Source organism: Seriola dumerili, unplaced genomic scaffold, assembly GCF_002260705.1.
Source record: "Seriola dumerili isolate Sdu_G_001 unplaced genomic scaffold, Sdu_1.0 BDQW01000073.1, whole genome shotgun sequence".
Taxonomy (NCBI): Eukaryota; Metazoa; Chordata; class Actinopteri; order Carangiformes; family Carangidae; genus Seriola; species Seriola dumerili.
Window position 1 is genome coordinate 3,076,977 of NW_019174328.1, and position 17,996 is coordinate 3,094,972.

Below are 17,996 nucleotides of genomic sequence, written 5' to 3' on the forward strand. Positions count from 1 at the left end.
TTGTTTCTAAAACTAACAGCTTCTTTCAAAAGAAATGACTGACAGCATAACAATAAAGGTAAATGATAGTATTTTTGTAGGAGAGTCCTTCATTGAAAAAATGACATGGTACTTTTACAACTTGGATTCTCTATATTTAAATTACAAGTGGTTTTCTTCCAAAAAGGATTTGCCTGTTTGTACATGCCTCTCTGAAGTTGTGTTATTTGCACACTGATACGCAAAATTTAATCAGGGTTTATTTATAGAGAACTTTTCATATAAGTCAATACTAATTCAAATTATTCTTACAATAAGACAGACACAGAACAATAAAATAAAATGACTCAGCGTTAATGAAACAGAATGTTACACAGAACAGAAAACAAATAAAAAGAAATAAGAAGAAAATTAAAATAATTAGGGGTCAAAATGATCTTTTTCTAAGAGTTATTTTTCTATAGGAAGTGATTAATTGTCAGGTCCTTCCTCACACAATTAACAGGACTAGCCGACAGCCATGCTAACAGCTCTGCGAGGCTGTGTTTAGGCAGTATTTAGCACTTTGAGCAAAATGCTAACATCAGCATGTTAACATGCTCACAGTGGTAATGCTAACATGCTGATGTTTAGCAGGTAATGATTGTCCTGTTGTTTAAAGAAAGACGTCCTGTTATGGGATCCTGATGGAAGAGGTAATTGTTGAAGACACCACAACCCAGTTTCCGTTTTGTAATAAAATTATCAATGAGAAAAAGATTCATCGACATTCATCAAAAAGTAAAGCTTTCATTTTTCTCTTGTAATTTAGTTGTACACTTTTTTTTCTACAAATTTAAATCCCACTGCTATATATCTAAGAACAGGCAGCTGAAAACAGTAATATTGTTGATGGGGCTGCTTAAGTCTGAGAGATCAGTGGGAACACTGGAATGAGAAAAGTAATGGGATGACACAGGATCAATTTCAGGCCGGTGCAGTGGGGAATTGCAAATAGCAGAGCTTTGCGTCTGAAGAAGAAAATGGAATAATATGGGAGGCCACATGTGAAGCATGCAGTGTCAGACAGAGAGCCTTGGTGATAAATACATCAGGCTGGCAGAAGTGAAAGAGTAAAAAATTGCCAAAGCAAAGTGGTAGATTGAATGAGCAATGCATTCTTTTCAAGAAAATGTTGAAATAATAATACCTTCTTAGCCATAATGATGGTAGGTCTCTCAATGGGTGTCCTCTTTGCCATCTCCAGGAGCAGTCTCTTCAGTTTGCGAGGCATCGCCAGCTTTTGATTGGGTGATAAACTGAACTTGGCTGTGGCCCAGAGAATAGCAGCAACCCCGTACACACAAACCTGAGCCAAGACAGAACAGAGGAGAGAGAAGAAAACCTTACAACCAATGCAAACGGCTGATGAAAATTAATTCAAGAAAGAAGCTCAGACAGACAGACCTTTTCAGTCACAATGCCATGTTCTTGATATTCGGGAGCAAGATAAAATTCATCTAGGGGTCCTGCAAAGAATTCTGAATGTCAGTTATTAAAGTCAACAAAAGCCTCCAGACACTGTTGCCTCATATACTTCGGCAATCTATTCTGTAAATAAAGATTAAGAAAAGCACCACAGAGACTACAGCATAGGACGGAAGTAAACCTACCTATGTTTTTAGGCTTCAAGAAAAGCACCTCACCCTCGCAGCCCACGTACAATGTGTCAAGGCATAAATACGCTGATGGAAAAGAAAGAAATCAGCTGCAAAGAATTGTGACAAACATGCAGCATAATTTGAATATTTTTTTCATTCCCTTTTTTGTCTTTCCTCTGGAATCTCCCATCATTATCGTAACAGCTGGTTATTAAATGAACAGCAAAAATGAAAAATGATAATAAATAAATAAAAATAACGTGTGCTCTCATACAATATGGGACTGTGCTTGAAGGAAGGGTTAATATTAAGTTCTTAAATACTGGTTTCATGCAAGAAGTGGGTAAAATCACCTGGAAAGTCAATGTAGGTCTGCAGTGAGGACAGACAGGTATAACACAGAGCCCACAGCTCATTAACCGTCAGCCTCCGTCCACGAGTAAGTAACTCTCTTAGAGAGATCCACTGGATATAAGATACAGAACAAATCCAGACTTAAAAAGACATGAGTGACAGACTTAAAAGCTTCAGCCGGTGTCTGAGGCCTGATTAACACAACCTGAAGTGATCCCTTACCTGATTTTTCGAAATCTACTTTTAAATGTTACAAGTCCAATAATGATTTGTCTTTTGGAAGTGTGTGTGTCGCTTTGGCCTATTACTGCTGAATACCTATGTGACTACTCTGTCTCTTGACACGGAATACTTTAGTCTCAAACTCAACTAGTAACTCAATAAATGCATTCATACAGAAGAGTCATGTAAAGGTTCTGAGTAACTGTTCTGACAAAAAGAGATGTGTAAGTGAGTATGTTACAGACGTTTCATTAAGCTAACACCCTGTATGTCTCCTTTCAGTAAATACTGTGTACATCCTGGCAGATGTTAGAGGAAACAGAAGACAAACTTAGCACAAGGCCCACTTGCTACCTTTTTTTTTTCCAGAACTTGGTCTCCCTACCAAAAGACCAACTGTCACATTACCGGTTTTATACTTAGGTCACATGTTGACATGGAGCAAACTCCATCTGCTGATGAAGACTGTGTGAGATGCTGTGGAAAAGACGGACCTGAAGATTATTTTAATCCAACTCTTCCTATTTCTGCACTGACCTACATCCCCACCATAAAGACCTTCTTCATGTTTCAATCTTTCTCTTTCATAAGCTGCTCTTATTGACAGGCAGCCAGTTCTCTTGTGGACTTCTATAACAGCACCAGACATAACTGTGATTAAATCTAAGATGCAACTGCACTGGCTAACCTCATCCTGAGATTCTTCATTCAGGCACAGCATGCTTTTGGTCATGTGGTTATTAGGAATGTAGAGGCTGTTGTTCGATGAGCGCTGGTCCCCAGAAGAGTCCTGGTCCATTTCCAGGTCCTGACAGGAAGATGCTAAATCCTGGATACATTCAGATTCACTTTCGTGGCACTCCTGACTCTTTGTTTCTCCACTGCACAAAGTCTCTGCAGCATCCTTGTTCTCTTGTGACATCTGGTTGTCCACAACTGAGTTCACATAATCCTCAGTGCTACTATGAGGGTAAGCTTCACACGACCTGCCCCGGTTGAGCCTTTGAAGTCTGTTACTCCACATAGAATTGCAGCTCGAGTGTTCATCTGCTCCTATCTCAGTGAGGTCGGACACCGGTATACTGATATCTCCGTGTGGTGGAGGGGAGAGACAGGGGGGGTTGTTGGAGTCCGGGACAGAGCAGGAGCGGTTGAGAGCCCCCCTCACCCTGTTCAGCCTCTGCTGGGCTCGCCTCCTCACTGGGGAGCTGTTGTGGGACCTGCAGTCCATCTCGTCTGCCAGGATCATGCCGTCTCCTTCACTGTTGTCCATATCCTCAGCCCAGAGAGAGGAGTCCCAGCCCGCACACACCTGCAGATTACATTTATAGCATTCAGTCATTTGTTTCTCTTAATCATACATCAGTGGGTGTAAAACAGATTAGAGTTCAGATAATTGCAAAAGTGAAGCAGAAATGAAAGAACCTTGGTCAACTTTTTTTTAACTTATTATCTCTTATGATTTCAAGGGCTGTAGGAGGCAACTGCTTATTTACATTATATAGACGGGTTCCCAAACAATGTCATAGTTACGTGCAGCGTTGAGAATAAACTGAAATGTCTGAGAGCTAATGGAGAGATTAACATGAGTTGCTTTTGTGCTATAATGTCTTGAAATGGCAAAAGTAATGGGTGGAAAATTATCAGTATCTAAAGACAGAAACCTCCTCTTCAAAATTAGCAAAATTGGTCATTAGTAACAAGAGATTAGGTCTGACTCTGGCTTTTAATAAGGCGGTGAGTAGTTTAGCGCAGAAACTGGTGAGGAAGATTTTAAGATAAGGCAGCCCATTCTGTTAATGCTTGTTTTGAGCCGGTTTAAGGAAAAGTGCAAAAGTTTGTTAGGCTCTGTGATCAAAGCCGTGATCAGTTTGATATGAGTTTAGAGTTTCAGTGTGAAACATGCATTTTGTTGTTAAAAAAAACAGACAATGACAGGGTGTGACGGGTGTCTTTACATGTTGATAGATAAAACTTCTAAATCCCACTGGCACTGCATCTATTATTATGACATCTAATAATAAGACATAAGCATATTTTCAGTGTCTGGTATATTCATATTAAAAAATGCAAATGTAACTCAAATCAAGAATGAGGCAACTTCAGAGCTTAAACAGGTAAAAAGCAGTTAGTATACATCCTACTGTTACTTTTTTATAATGCTAATATTACAAGGGGGAGCTTCTTTGCTCTTAACCCATGCTTCCTGTTGCTGGTTTGAGACACACAGTCATTTTCCACAACCTGCATGAGCCAATTTTGTGTGATCTCGGTTAGCGATATCACTGCCTCTAGCCCCCCTGGAATTCCATGTGTCACATTAAATAGAGCTGACAGACATCTATCATTGTGAGTGTTGTTAAAAGGTTTGGTTGATGTGAGTTCTACATACAATTTTTACCTCTTAACAGCACTATTACTGGTTTCTAATTTAAGTTGGTTTATTTTTTAATAATGAAAATATCCATGTATAAGCTGTTGTGACACTGTAGCGATGTTTTTCCCACCCCCTTCCTTTGAACCTTCATCCTTGATTTTGAAAATGGGAGACCCATACACAGCTGTCGGCAAGCACTGGAGGGCAAGCAAGGCTAACTACTGTTTGCTTCCCATTCTGTTGTGCTTCAATTATTTGTTCATCCAGAGCAGCAGCTTCCTGAGAATGTTTGCAGCTACACACTGTCACATACCTGCTGCCTGGACAGACTATTTGCCTTCACAGAATTTTCACTGCACAGGTCTTTGGTATTATCATCTGAGCTCAGTCTTCTGAGCAGACATCTGGGTTTCGGATGCTGCCATCTTGCCTCCCAGGAGCCTTCCTGCCCATCTGTGGATATACAAAGACGGCAGTTAGTACCCAGCAGACACCAGTCAGTGACATGACTAAAGAGATAAAAATGACCTTGAAATGTTGAAACTGATTCAATGGAAAGCACCCGTCGCCCGACAGAAGACAGCTTTCGGCACACAGCAGCAGAGGAGGTGTGAGACAGCCGAGCTTCAGCCAGAGACACGATGTCCTGAGGGAGAATTACACTTGCAGGTTTGCAATCCACAAGAAAGACACAGAAGACATAATGCTTATGTTCTACTTTTGCCAATACTTGTCTTGTTTTAAGAAAGTAAAAGTAAACCTCAGTAACATGTAGCATTTTTTTTTTCCAAAAAGACAGATGAAAGAACTGCTGAATCAGAGATTACGCAGAGTTGCAGAAGCCAAGAGCCTGCACATAACATCATGACTTCAGCTCTTTATAACTTCTCTGTGAGGAAAAGTTATTATTAAAACACTTTCTTTTTGATTCACATATTTTCAAGTCAAGTTCCAATCTATCACGTCTTTTCATACAAATATAACTTGTTTTTCATTTCATTTTTTGTGGCTGAGGCTTTTCTGAGCTCTGTTGTCAATGAAAGGTCTTATATAAATCCTTTTTTTTATTATTTTTATTACTATTATGATGATCATTATCAACTAATTCAAAAATATCTTTTATTACTTATTTAGAATTGTACTTTTGTTTTGCCCTGCTGTTAAAGTTTAAGTCGTGACAGACTGAAAGTGAATGGACTTCTGTCATTTGCACTGACACACCATTTCCACTTGATGCTGCTCAAGAGCACTGACTGACTGACTACAGTATATGCACTGCCAATTAATCATAAGAGAAAAAAATGCTTTAAGGCTACAGTCATAATTACTGTAAACATAATTATTTCTCCTAAAGGACCAATGTGATTGCACTTGTGACTGTAAAGGCCCGGTGACGTAGCACTGTACTGGGATATGTTTTATGACTTGTTGTGTCACACTGACCACACGTGCAGCTGTGCAATCACCATCCATCTCCCTTGAGTTAAGACGACTCTAAAACAGCATGAATTTATTTCTCTTTGTGTTTATTTCATCATGTTTTATGCCTGTTCTTGTTTATCGTTGTCATTTATTTCATTTTTCATGTCTTACTCTCTAATTTTACCTCGAAGTTGCTATTTTTTAAATCCCTAAAGGTCAAACAAATCATGCTAATTTTGCATTAGCATTGAAATGAACCTAACTTAACACTTAACTAAACACTCGTAACTTCAGACATTGTACTTCTTTTCATCTGGATATCATGACAACACAGCTGCTCAAGTGAAATCTGTAATTATTCCACGCCTGTCTCACGGTGGTGAAACCATGATCGATAAATCATTCTAGCAGTAGAGAAGAGTCAGCAAGGTTTTTATACCTGCAGCAACGGCCTGTCCTCGGGCTTCTCCTCCTGCATCTGTTCCAACAGCTTCTGGATTTCTTCTCCCAGTTCTGCCTCTAGCTCCGGCTCAATGACGAAGTTCAGTGCAGCAGAAAGCGTAGAGCCCAGAGAGTAAACATGGCCCTGTAGCCGGGGATGGAGGAGACAAAAACACTATCATCATCAGGAAGCAGCTGCAACTGTGAATATACACCGAGTGCAGAAAAAGGCTAAATAAAAAAAATACAGGATCCTCTCACCATTCTGGGCAGTAATTGTCATGTATTGTATGTATTTATGATGGAGCTTTTGTTTTGCTTTGCTACACTGACAGTAGATATTATGGTCAGCTCTTTGCCAGCAGCGGATTTGAACCAGGTGCTTTTGACTTAAAATCCGAGACGTAACGATCACTCCCGACTACTGAAGTGGGCTGTACCCATATTTATTTGCTAAAAATAGAAGAGTAAATACTCAGCTGGCCTTAACTCCTGTTTTGCTTATGCTTTTACTCTGGCAGTGTGTAAAACCTCCCTTGAGATAAAACACACTTGGGGAAAACATCAGAGAAGTGAAGGAGATGTTTGTTTTTTTGTCAGGAATTTAGTGTATTATGACAGACAGCAAAATTAGAATGAAAAGTTTATTTTGGAATTCAGTTGAATTGAGTCTACTGTACATTTATTCATGTGATGGTGAGAACAATGAGAGGGCAGAACAGAGACCTTCTCAGTAATAGTTTAAGATCATAAATAATTTATTTGAAGATTCATTAAACCCACAATGATGAAACTTATACTAGAGAAAAGATCCAGTTGAAGAATTGCAGCATGAAAGACCAATACATGTACAGTAGGCAGACACATCGATCGTACCGGGAGCTGCAGGTATATTCTGTTTTATGATGTATGTCTATACACAGCTCCATTAAAAGGAGTTCAAGCCTCAGACCAATGAACAACTATCATGACAGTCTGTCATTAGATTCAAAGGGGTGATGTTTAAAGGATAATTCAGGTGTATTTAACCTGGGATCTTAATTGGAGCTATTCCCATTGTTTCTATTAGTTACAGTAACAATGGGAATATGGCCAGTCTCTTAAAAGACGTCAGACATGGCGACAAACATGAGCAGTCAGATGATCAGACAGGTTGTATAGGATCTAAAATGACTGACTCGTGTTTCATTTCCTATATTAACACCTCTTGTAGTTGAAAGCACTGTGCCACATATTCAATAAACTTGATAAAAATGAATAAAACAAACCCAAGAAAATGCCCCCTCTTAGCTATATATACACTCAGAGTCTACCCATTAGTTAGACCTGTACAAATGAATGGAATCCAATACGACTGATCTTTTATGATGTGTATAATGTTCAGTTTTCTGACACTGTCAGAGAGGTGTTAATTCAAACATGTTTTAGCGTTGAGAGGAAGTGTCGTACTGAACCACATTATATTGAGAGATGTTTCTAGTATTCTACCCTCGTCATGTATGTAAATACAGAAGACAAAAAGTTAGAAACACCTCTCAATATATGTGGTTCAGTACGACACTACCTTTAATGACTGCCTCCGTAACATAGTATAGTATATATATAATATAATATAATATATTTTGAATTGAATTGAATTGAAGTTACACATTCCGACGGTGTCACCAAAAACGGAACATTACAAACTTCGTAAAGGTAGAATGCACAGCACTGTACAGGTGTGCCAAATAAAGTGGCTGTGTTGTAATAAACTGGAATTATCCTTTAAGCCATGACCTTGTGTCTTTTACTGTTCGAGTGCTGCCTCCTATTTCACTTTATCACATGATGACAGAGATGACAGATGACCTCGTAACTGAGTGACTGCTGGTTTGTGTGGGGAATCTTAGGTGAGGAAACAGAACAAGCGACGCTCTCCTCTCCCTCAGCAAACACAGACACGGTGTCCGTCTGTGTGACTGTGTGCAACCGACAGAGTCCAACTGTGATCAGATTAAAATCTGTAAGAAGATTCAGAGTTTCTCACCTCAAACGTGCTGCCTGTGTTGTCAAACTCAGGAGGCACAAAGGAGCCTTCTGGATCATCTGCAGGTGAAAAACACACCAATTAACTGCTCCATTAAACTTGTCTGAAACGCAACACATACATCACAATGTCATCAAAAGGGAACAAACGGTGCATTTGCCATTTGATGTGAACACTCTGTTGTACAGCCATGTCAGTTCTGTACGGTAACCCACTTGCTAAGGATCCACTGTAATGAGATGCAAATCAGAGGAATATGTATCCATGCTGAACCACAACAGTCCAGTGAGCTAGTGCAGCCGTTTTCCCTTTATTTGCATAATTCATGTGTCAGAGATAATCCCTGACAAACAAGACAGCAGCTATCTGCAGATCAGAAGCTGAAGCAGCCACACAGGAGCGGTGCAGCGTCTTCCTCCTCCTGAAATAGGCCAGTGTTCACACTGGCTATAAGCAAGACACACAGATACATGAAAACATCACTGTAAACACACTGAACACTCCCTCAGCTGGACTCACGGACTCACGGACTCATGGATGCGTATGGAGACAGAGGGAGAGAGAGGTTGAACCCAGAGTTAGAGGAGCAGAAGGAAACAAGTAAAGTGGGTCATGACGGATCTGGATCATGATGCTATTCTCTCGCAGGTGTACTGAGTGAGGCTAATCTCCATTTCTCTGCGCTCCCCTCCTCTCCCCTCTCCCCTCTCCCGTCCTGTCCAGTCCTTTCCTTTCCTCTCTTCTACACTTTAACTCCCTCTCCTCCTCAGCACTTTTCATCTAATCTTCTTATTCCTTGACTCTCCTGGCTTTCCTTATATTTCCTCTCCTGTTTCCTTTCTCACCTCTTTCTGTTACTGTCCTCTTTCCTTCCTTTCTTTTCCTCTTCTCTCTTCCATTTCATTTCCTTCCCCTTCCTGTCCTAGTCTTTCCTTTCCTCCTCACTTGCTTCAACTGACCTCCTCCTCAGCCTTTTTTTACCTTGTCTTCTTTTTACTTTCTGTTACTCACCCATCCTTCCCCTTTTCCTTTCCTTCTCATCCCTCTCCTCTCCTTTCATTTCAATCCTTCACTTTCCTCCTCCCTTTGCTTTGCCCTCGCCTTCTCTTTCCTATTCTCTCCTCACCTCTTTCCTGCCCTCCCCTTCCTTGCTTTTTCATCTCCTACTCTCCCCTGTTTTTCCTTCTGTCCTCTCAAAGACGTCGACAGTTCAAACAAACACGAAGGAGGAAAGGGACAAACAGGAGAACAAAAGGAGGACGAGGCATTTAAACTCTTTGAGGTCGGGAAGAACTGTAACCCGGTGAAATAGGCAGTGAATAAGAGAGGGGGAAAAAAGACAGCCGTTGTCAGTGACGCAGTTGCCTCCAGGGTGATGGTGAGAGCTTGGTGAGTCATGTATGCCTACAGCATTTTAGCACAACAGGTAGTATGAGCTGAGCAATATCACACTCTCTCCAAATGTGCTGATTATAGAGAGCACAGTCAGTCCCGTTTTATCACAAATGGAACAGTTTGCACTGCAGAACCTCCTGGGAAAATTAGCAGCTCTTCTTGGTCAACGTGGTATTAAAACCATTAGAGGACATTTTGTTTCTCTGGCCGGTAGCTTTGGCGCTACCACATCACCCACAGTCACGTACAACTGCCTTCCTGTTATTACCGCAGTAATTAATTAGCTGAAATGAACCCTATTGATGAGTCACTGTGGCAACAGCTATTCTCACTGAGATTCATGACTACAGCCCCTCAAGGTCACTCTATTATGCAGCCTGGCAGGGACAGAGTTTGTGTGGGAGCACGGGATTGGCTGTCGAAGTGTGCGTCAGCTTGAGATTTCACCGGTATCGCACAAAGAGCTCAATTAGACGGAATCAACAGGAAACTGTGCAGCGAGTGAAGCAGAGAGCGTAGTGTTGTGATTAATGATACACATGCACTGTGTTCAGGATGTGTGTTCAGCAACACAAGAAGGTTAATGTGGGCAGCGCGGCCCCTTTTCTCTGTCTACAGGATGAATCATAGCCAAAGGAGTGAACGCAATCCAATATAGCAGGACAACAAATGAGCCAGTGGAGGATTTTAGCTGACAGAGTAATCAAAACATCGCTTCATGGTGTCTCTGTTACTAAAGATCTGTGTAGAGATACAAAATGGATACAACACTCAAAAGGATACCATGCTGCCTGTGTAATGTGTTTGACTATATGTGTGTGTGTGTGTGTGTGTGTGTGAGCAGCGCAGGTTGACTGCTGATAGGTTAACCGAGCTGTTACCACAACAACAATCCCCCTGGCAACTCTAACACTGCTCTTCTAATCAATGCTTATCAATTTCTGACATTTGGCATCAGGGCATGGAACAAGTGCGTGCAATACTGTGTGTGCGTGTGTGTGTGTATGTGCACATGTGCATGCAAACATGAGTGTGTGTGTGTGTTGAGTGTGTGTGTTATTGAGGAGGTAGAGAATGAGATAGAGAGAGAATGAGAACAGCAGAGGAGAAGGAATGACAAAAAGATTGGAGACTAGAAAGAGGGATAATAACTCCTGAGAGGATAAATCCGTCTTTCTGTTTGATGTGCAGGACTGTGAAGGAGGAAGATGTCTCGTGTTCAAATCAGAGCAGCCCTGCACACAGATCCACTGTGTCACTGAGAGTGTGTTTTCAAGCAGGAATTAGCAAACTGAAACCGATTTAGATCAGGGCAAAAAATCACTGAGGAGAAAAAGGTGGCTTCAAACAGTTTAAGCTGTTAACGCACAACCTCATATTCAAACTTCCAAATCTCTTATGTATTCACATCCTTGTTTCAAAATAAAAGTCTACTACAGCAGCATGTGGGATTCAACAGCCCAACCATTGGCTACATAATGGGTGGAAGTCAAATCCAATATCAGGATATACAGTAATATGCAAAATGTCATGCAAGCAATAGTAAACAGTAAAGAGTGTCAGGTAGAAAAAAGTAGTAAAGTGCAACTCAAGGAGTATAATATGTCTTGAAAGTGGTGGAGTTCTTGTCCAAATAGAACAAATATATAAATAACAGTGTATCTGTGCCATAGACTCACCACTGAGCTGCTCCATGAAGCAAACATTCCCATGGGCGTTGAAGGCCAGCGTGTCGGGCGTTATGCAAAGGGTATGGAAGAGGTGGGAGGGTCTGATGCTCTGCAGGGCCAGAGCACACTCTGCACACACCGCCCACACCTCCTCCTCAGACAAACAGCTGTCCCGCAAAGAAAGGATGTCTGCCAGGGACACGTTCTCCTGTGGACACACACACACACACACACGCACACACAAGTATACAGTGCTTGAGATTAAAAACAGCCTAGGTTGTTTGAATTTTGGTAAAACTTGAAGGGGCAGGCCTGATCTGTATAAGTGCTCTGGCTCTTGTTTAGTGTTTGTGTAAGGGCAAATGTAAATGAGGATTTCTCTTTACTCTTTAATAATTACCTGCCTTGACCATTTTTGTGCGAATTTTCCATTATTAGCTTGTAGCTACTTAGCTTGGTCATCCAGTTGTTTCAAAACAATAGGAAGCAGACTGCATCACCGTCATCCTAACTAATGAGGGCTGCACCTGACAGAACCTACAAGCTTCCCACTCAAGTCTGGCTATAGCCATATGAATAAAATGATTCGGCTTCTTTGAAGGACTTTTAATTTAGTGAGGAGTCTTTGCATAGAATATCATATTTTAATGTACAGCGATAGGGACCAGAAGGCAGAGCATTCATGTTGTCCTACCTAAGCATGAGCACCAGAATGCACCATCAAAGTTTTAAAGAGTGAGCCTGCACTCAGCTTCATTTCAGTCCGCTAACTCATGTGGAACCGGTTTATTAAAATGTAAATACAGCGCGTGCAAAGTTAAAGTTTGGCATTAAGGCTTTGACCTTGTCAATCTCTGCAGCACAGAGGGATGTCGGGGAGTTCTACCTCAACTCTGGAGAAACTAGACACTAAAGGTGGAGGTGAGGGAACTGCTACAATTATATAGCAGCAGTAGCAGCAGCAGCATGACAGCTTAAAGTGAAGACCTTATTGCAGAAGGTTCAAGGGGTTAGACAACATATATTATATTATATTATATTACCATTTTTATTTATTTAATTATTGCAATTGCAAGTTTTATTTTATAGTTTTGTATTATACCAATACTTACAATACAATATATTATGATTTACTATATTTTCCAAACTTTCAACTCATAACTCAACTCAGTGTGCGATACTGCCACACTTTACTGCAGCGGGTCACTAAGTTTGCAGCTAATGGCATGGTTACTGTCAAACAGGAGGCGGATTGAATACTCTGTATAAAAAAAAAAGTTCAGCAATAAATGTGAAGTATAATCACTGTAAGGCTGAGAAACTCTTCCCCTTCTCTCTTTTCTGTACGTTTCATAATGCTGTCTGAGATTGCATTCCTGAAGAATGGTATCTTTCTCCTTGAAGCGGAGAAAAGTAGATGTTGCATTTGTCCTTGAAAGTCCTAGAAAAATGATCAGTTGTCTTCCTCCCTTGAGACTGCCTCTTTGTCTACAAGTCAACATTTATTTCAGCTTTAGACAGAGACAGTAGGTGTGAGCTGAGTGGAGGTAAATCAAAGTGTAACAAGATGGAAAACCACACCCCGAAAATTAAATCATTATCATAAAAGTGAAACAAAAAATCTAATTGGGGAGAAAATAAAAAATCAATTTGCGAGTCGTACATTCTTGTCTTAAACTCAGATTTAAATTGAGCACAAAGAAACCTTTGCTCTTCAATAGATGAATGTGAAAACAGCCTTTAGTGTCAAACTCTGTGCACACTTTATTCTGCACAGCGAAGCTCAAACATCCACAAGAAGGAACAATACGCAAAACACATTTCTGAGAGGAAAAGAGGGAGCTGCCTCTGTATAAACAGTTTATCAAGTCTTTGCACATTTTCTATCACACTCTATCAGAATAAAATGTGCTGCAGAATGCACAGCAAGCCACGTGATGCTAGCAGCATGACCAAGGCTTCACTCCAGTATTACATACATGTATGTTAACTAGACCCAACTATGACACAAAGATAAATGGACATGCTGTTTACAGTTATAATACAGACTTCTAACTTTAGACTTTTTTATTGACACATTTATGCTATTTTCACTTGTAGGACAATTGCAGGCTTAAACTTCATATAATTAAGCCACCCATTGGACGTCCCTCGTTATACAGAAGTCTTATGGGTCCCATATTGTAGAAAGAGAAATTAGATTTTAAATGTGTTTATAAAGTAGGTCAAAGTGCTGTATAAACACTGTGAAAATATCAAAGTGCTTAATAAACAGAGGAATGCACACAGTCTGTATCCAGAAACTGAGCCTTAAAACCTTAAAACTGACCATCGTCACTACAGCTGAGTTTTTCCAAGACAGGCTCTGACCCTCTCTTCTGATTGGCTGATTGAACTGGTGTTACTTGAGCTCAAAGCCTGGCAAAGGAGCTGTAAAACTACACTGAGATGGTTTTTTGTACTTAAAACCTCAAGTATATCTTCCCCTGGATATCAAAACATCAGAACACAATAAAATATGGGACCTTTAATTTGAAAAAAAAAAAACAGTGAATGCCCCTGATCAGTGCCCTAATTTTGATGCCAAGAGCAAAAAATCATATTCAGTAGCAAGGGTATTTGGTACACGAAGTACATTACATCACACTTTTCATAACACGGAGTGACTCTACATACCCACATTAACACACTACATCATCTGTGATCCACTATCACCAAATGGCCCCATTTATCCGGGCAGACGCAGTGATCTCAGAGATTCCATGCAGCGTCCTGCATGATGCCACTGTCTGATCATTACAGGATCTTCTGTTCGCTTTGCATGTGAACACATGGGCCTGGGCTCAGATGGAAGGGCGGAAGTGGGCAGTGTGGGGTCTTCACAAAGCAGCGACTGTCTAACACTATATCCAGTACTTTTAATTACCATGAACTTGACATATTTTTTCTTCCATGACATTTATACCACACCAGAGCATCTCTCAATGGAAACTTATTTTTACTCTAACTGTGAAAGTCTTAACGCCTGTGATCTCTTTGATATTCAACAACCGCATTGTCTCTGACTGGCAACAGAAGTGTCCATCTGTTTGGCTTTGTGACTCCCTCAACTCTCCTGTAGGTGCAGGACAGTTGCAGCATATTGTGAACAAAGCACATTGATGTGATCTAGTGGGGTAGAGCACAATTACAGGGCAGAAAAGTGCCATTTCAAGCAGCAGCAGCAGCAGCAGCCCCATAAATAGACAGTTTCCCTTGAGAACAGTGCAGGGGAAAGCTGGAAGTCTCGCTCACTCCCCTCAAGTTAAATATGCTGTCCTACATAAGTTTGCCTCTGAGCTCCAACAGTCTGATGAGACTAGTGGTGGTGTTCTTCCTGTGTCTGTAATCTGGGACTGAGAGGAGAAGTGAAAGAGCATGCCAGAACTGTATGTATTAAAGGATTAAAGGATAGGTCTGTCTTAACAACAACTGTCAGGTGCCCATAGACTGTTAAAACAGGTTTTTCTTGCTTTCTTACTGGTCAGCCAGAGATCTGAGATCAGGGACTAAACTAAATCCACAGACCTCCCTCCCTGCAAAATGTATTCCAAAGTTTATCTGAGGCTAATACGACACTTCGGCAGTCAGATGAAGCTAAATCAGGTAGATATCTTCCAGAGTTACTGTTTTTAGGACAGAATTACCTCATTGTATCACTAACACTTCACTGCAGCTCAACAAGTTAACACTGTGCAGGGAAACAAAGAGGACATTTTTTTATTAAAAACTTTAAATGATACCCACTTGCTCCGTCTGACTCACACTGCTGACGCCTCATATTAACATCATATAGACTTTGGAATATATTTTTACAGAAGAAAAAAAAGGATTGTGGATTTTGTCTCCTATCACTTACCAGCTCATTAGGAGGGGATCTCTTAATGGCCAGTGTGAACGGGAGGAACGATTACAGCAAGAAAAAGCTGAAAAAGCTTTCAATGTACATAGCAACACCTGACTATTGATTTAAGACAGACCTGAAATTGCATTGCATTTATGCTACTTTATACCTCCACTCCTCTGCATTTAACTGACTGATACAAGATACTTTTCAGATGAATATCTCCCATAAAAATGCAATGAATCTATAAAGTGCATGGCCTTATTGTCTTGTGACCCCCTTACAAAGAAGCATGCTGTAGATGTCTATGAGCAGTTTGCTGTTCCAGGATATACTGATTTCTTTAAACTTCTCAGAATAAATGAATAAATGTCTGAGGCTTTTGTTTTCATCTTTTCTACCTCATTCATTATCTTAGAGCCTCCAGATTTATCTTGTGATGCTCAAACAACTACACGACTCTACATATCTGTATATAAAAAAGTCACTTAAGAAACTTTGCTTTGATACTTTGAATACATTTTGCTGCGAATACTTGTTTTCACTTCAGTAAAGAGTATAGTAGGGCTTAGTACTTATCCTTAAGGAAAGGATCTGAGTAGCCTCCTTCTTCCAGCAGTTATAGCAAGAGGTTACAGAGACAAAGCAGGTCAGACAAACAGTAAATGGACAGTATGACAGAAGAGTGATGGCATCAGGTCCACTGCCACCTGGTGCAGACATAATAACTCTGACATACTGTAATGAACTGACAAAGTCTTCGTGTGTGTGTGTGTGTGTGTGTGTGTTGCAAAAATTCCAATAATCTAAGGTCTTGAAATCTTGTGCAACTGACTTTAAATCCTCTGCAGTTTGACTAAGTAGGAAAAATCCTCCTCATGGCCTATTTATGAAATCACCATATCAACTTGAACTCAGTATGACAGCTTGACAGGATGTGCGAGGACACTGGAGACAGTATCCACCAGCTGTTCAGCTTTTACATTGGGGATGACACGTTTCTTTTATTGTAAAGTTTACCTAATGAGTAATTTACCCATTTGTCCTATAGGCTACTAATCAGAAAACAGTCAAGTCTGAAGTCAAGCCTGTTATTCTAAATGAATGCTAAGAACTGTATTTCATTATAACTTAACAACCATATAGTCTCACCTCATCCTCCAGCAGCGGAGGCAGATGTTCCACATCATAATATCCGTCTCTGTCTTCAGCTTTCCCCAAGTGTGTGAGAGCCGCATCACTCCCGGGAGTCTCCATTGCAGCAACTTTGATTCCCTCAAGTAGTGAAACGAATTTCGGCCCAGACAACAACAGTGTTGCCAGTCGAGACAGATGGCATGCCTGAGCTCTCTCGGTACACCGAGCACAAGCGGGGGTCGACTACTTGCTGCAGTCCAGCAGTCAGTCGATGGTCACTGCGGGACACTCGGGTCCAAAAACAACGCAGGAGAAAACAGGGAAAGCACAGCAATGCGCCGGAATCGAGCGTCCACAACGTGCTGGGGGAGGAGGAGGCGGTGGTGATGGTGGTGGTGGTGATGATGGTGGTGGTGGTGGGGGGTGACGGCCGGTGTCTGAGGCTGTCATGACTACTACACCTACACACACACACACACACACACACACACACACAGGCGACACACTGAAGGCGAATGAGCTGCAGTTTTCTGAGTCCTCCCTTCCCAGTGGAGGAGTCAGTGTTGGCAGAGTGGACGGTGCTGTTGTCTGCATGCCACAGTTGGCTCCACGCCTCCGTTCACAGTGCAGTTTGTGAGTGACTCATATTCATCACCTAGCTCTTATTAATCCCTTCTTATTCCTGTGATATGGCTTCGAGTGAGCCGTTATGCCATTAATATGAGCAGTGATTTGTTTTATTGCACGATAATGCACACATACTCAACGGCCACCATTTGCAATAAGTCTGTGTTTGTCCTACAAAGTTATATCAAAATGGTCATGATAATAAGATTTGGACATTTATCACAACAATTATATATACACACACACCATATATTTACTTAGTATCCTTCTCAAAACTCCTTCATTCTCGTTCATATATGACACTCAGGAGAGCACATACCTCCACCAAGGCAAACAACCCTACACCTCTTTTGTCAAGTACACTTTTATTTTTTTTATCTTTTTTCCGCAATTTATTGTCTTTAATCCCAACAGCTGTATGGTGTTATTACCTGTTGTGTGATATGATGACGTCAGCATTATACAAGGCTAATTTTATAAATTGCATGTTGCAAGTTTCTTTCACCACATCCAGATTATTATCAGATCATTATCTGGATCTGCACCAAATTGTACAAAGTCATAGATCTCAACACCATAAACGTGTGTATTATAATATTCACACTCAAAAACTACTGGGTTAAAACATAACCCAGCCATAACTCCACAGCTGGGTAACTATGGGACAGAACATTTGCTGGGTTGGTTTGACCCAAGAGATGGGGTTTCCCTTTCAACCCAGAAGTTTTGGTTGTTCTCTTAACTAACCTGGTGAGCAAAATGAACTCTATTGCTGGATTACATGTTACCCATAAACTGGGTTATTTCTTGACTTATTGCCTTG

General features: G+C 40.8%; 1 protein-coding gene across 1 annotated transcript in view; it reads right to left on the reverse strand.

Annotated features, from left to right (window-relative positions):
• kndc1 (kinase non-catalytic C-lobe domain containing 1) overlaps nt 1–16,787 on the reverse strand; it is a 40,522-nt gene extending 23,735 nt beyond the window's left edge. The window contains exons 1-11 of the mRNA XM_022743918.1: nt 16,562–16,787; nt 11,536–11,734; nt 8,462–8,520; nt 6,434–6,580; nt 5,101–5,218; nt 4,886–5,025; nt 2,884–3,507; nt 1,973–2,084; nt 1,632–1,703; nt 1,426–1,487; nt 1,169–1,327 (exon numbers count right to left, since the gene is read on the reverse strand). Of these exons, the coding sequence (XP_022599639.1) occupies nt 1,169–1,327; nt 1,426–1,487; nt 1,632–1,703; nt 1,973–2,084; nt 2,884–3,507; nt 4,886–5,025; nt 5,101–5,218; nt 6,434–6,580; nt 8,462–8,520; nt 11,536–11,734; nt 16,562–16,666 (1,797 nt within the window). The 5' untranslated portion in view covers nt 16,667–16,787. The remainder of the gene's footprint in view (nt 1–1,168; nt 1,328–1,425; nt 1,488–1,631; nt 1,704–1,972; nt 2,085–2,883; nt 3,508–4,885; nt 5,026–5,100; nt 5,219–6,433; nt 6,581–8,461; nt 8,521–11,535; nt 11,735–16,561) is intronic.
• Between the last annotated feature and the right edge of the window lie 1,209 nt (nt 16,788–17,996).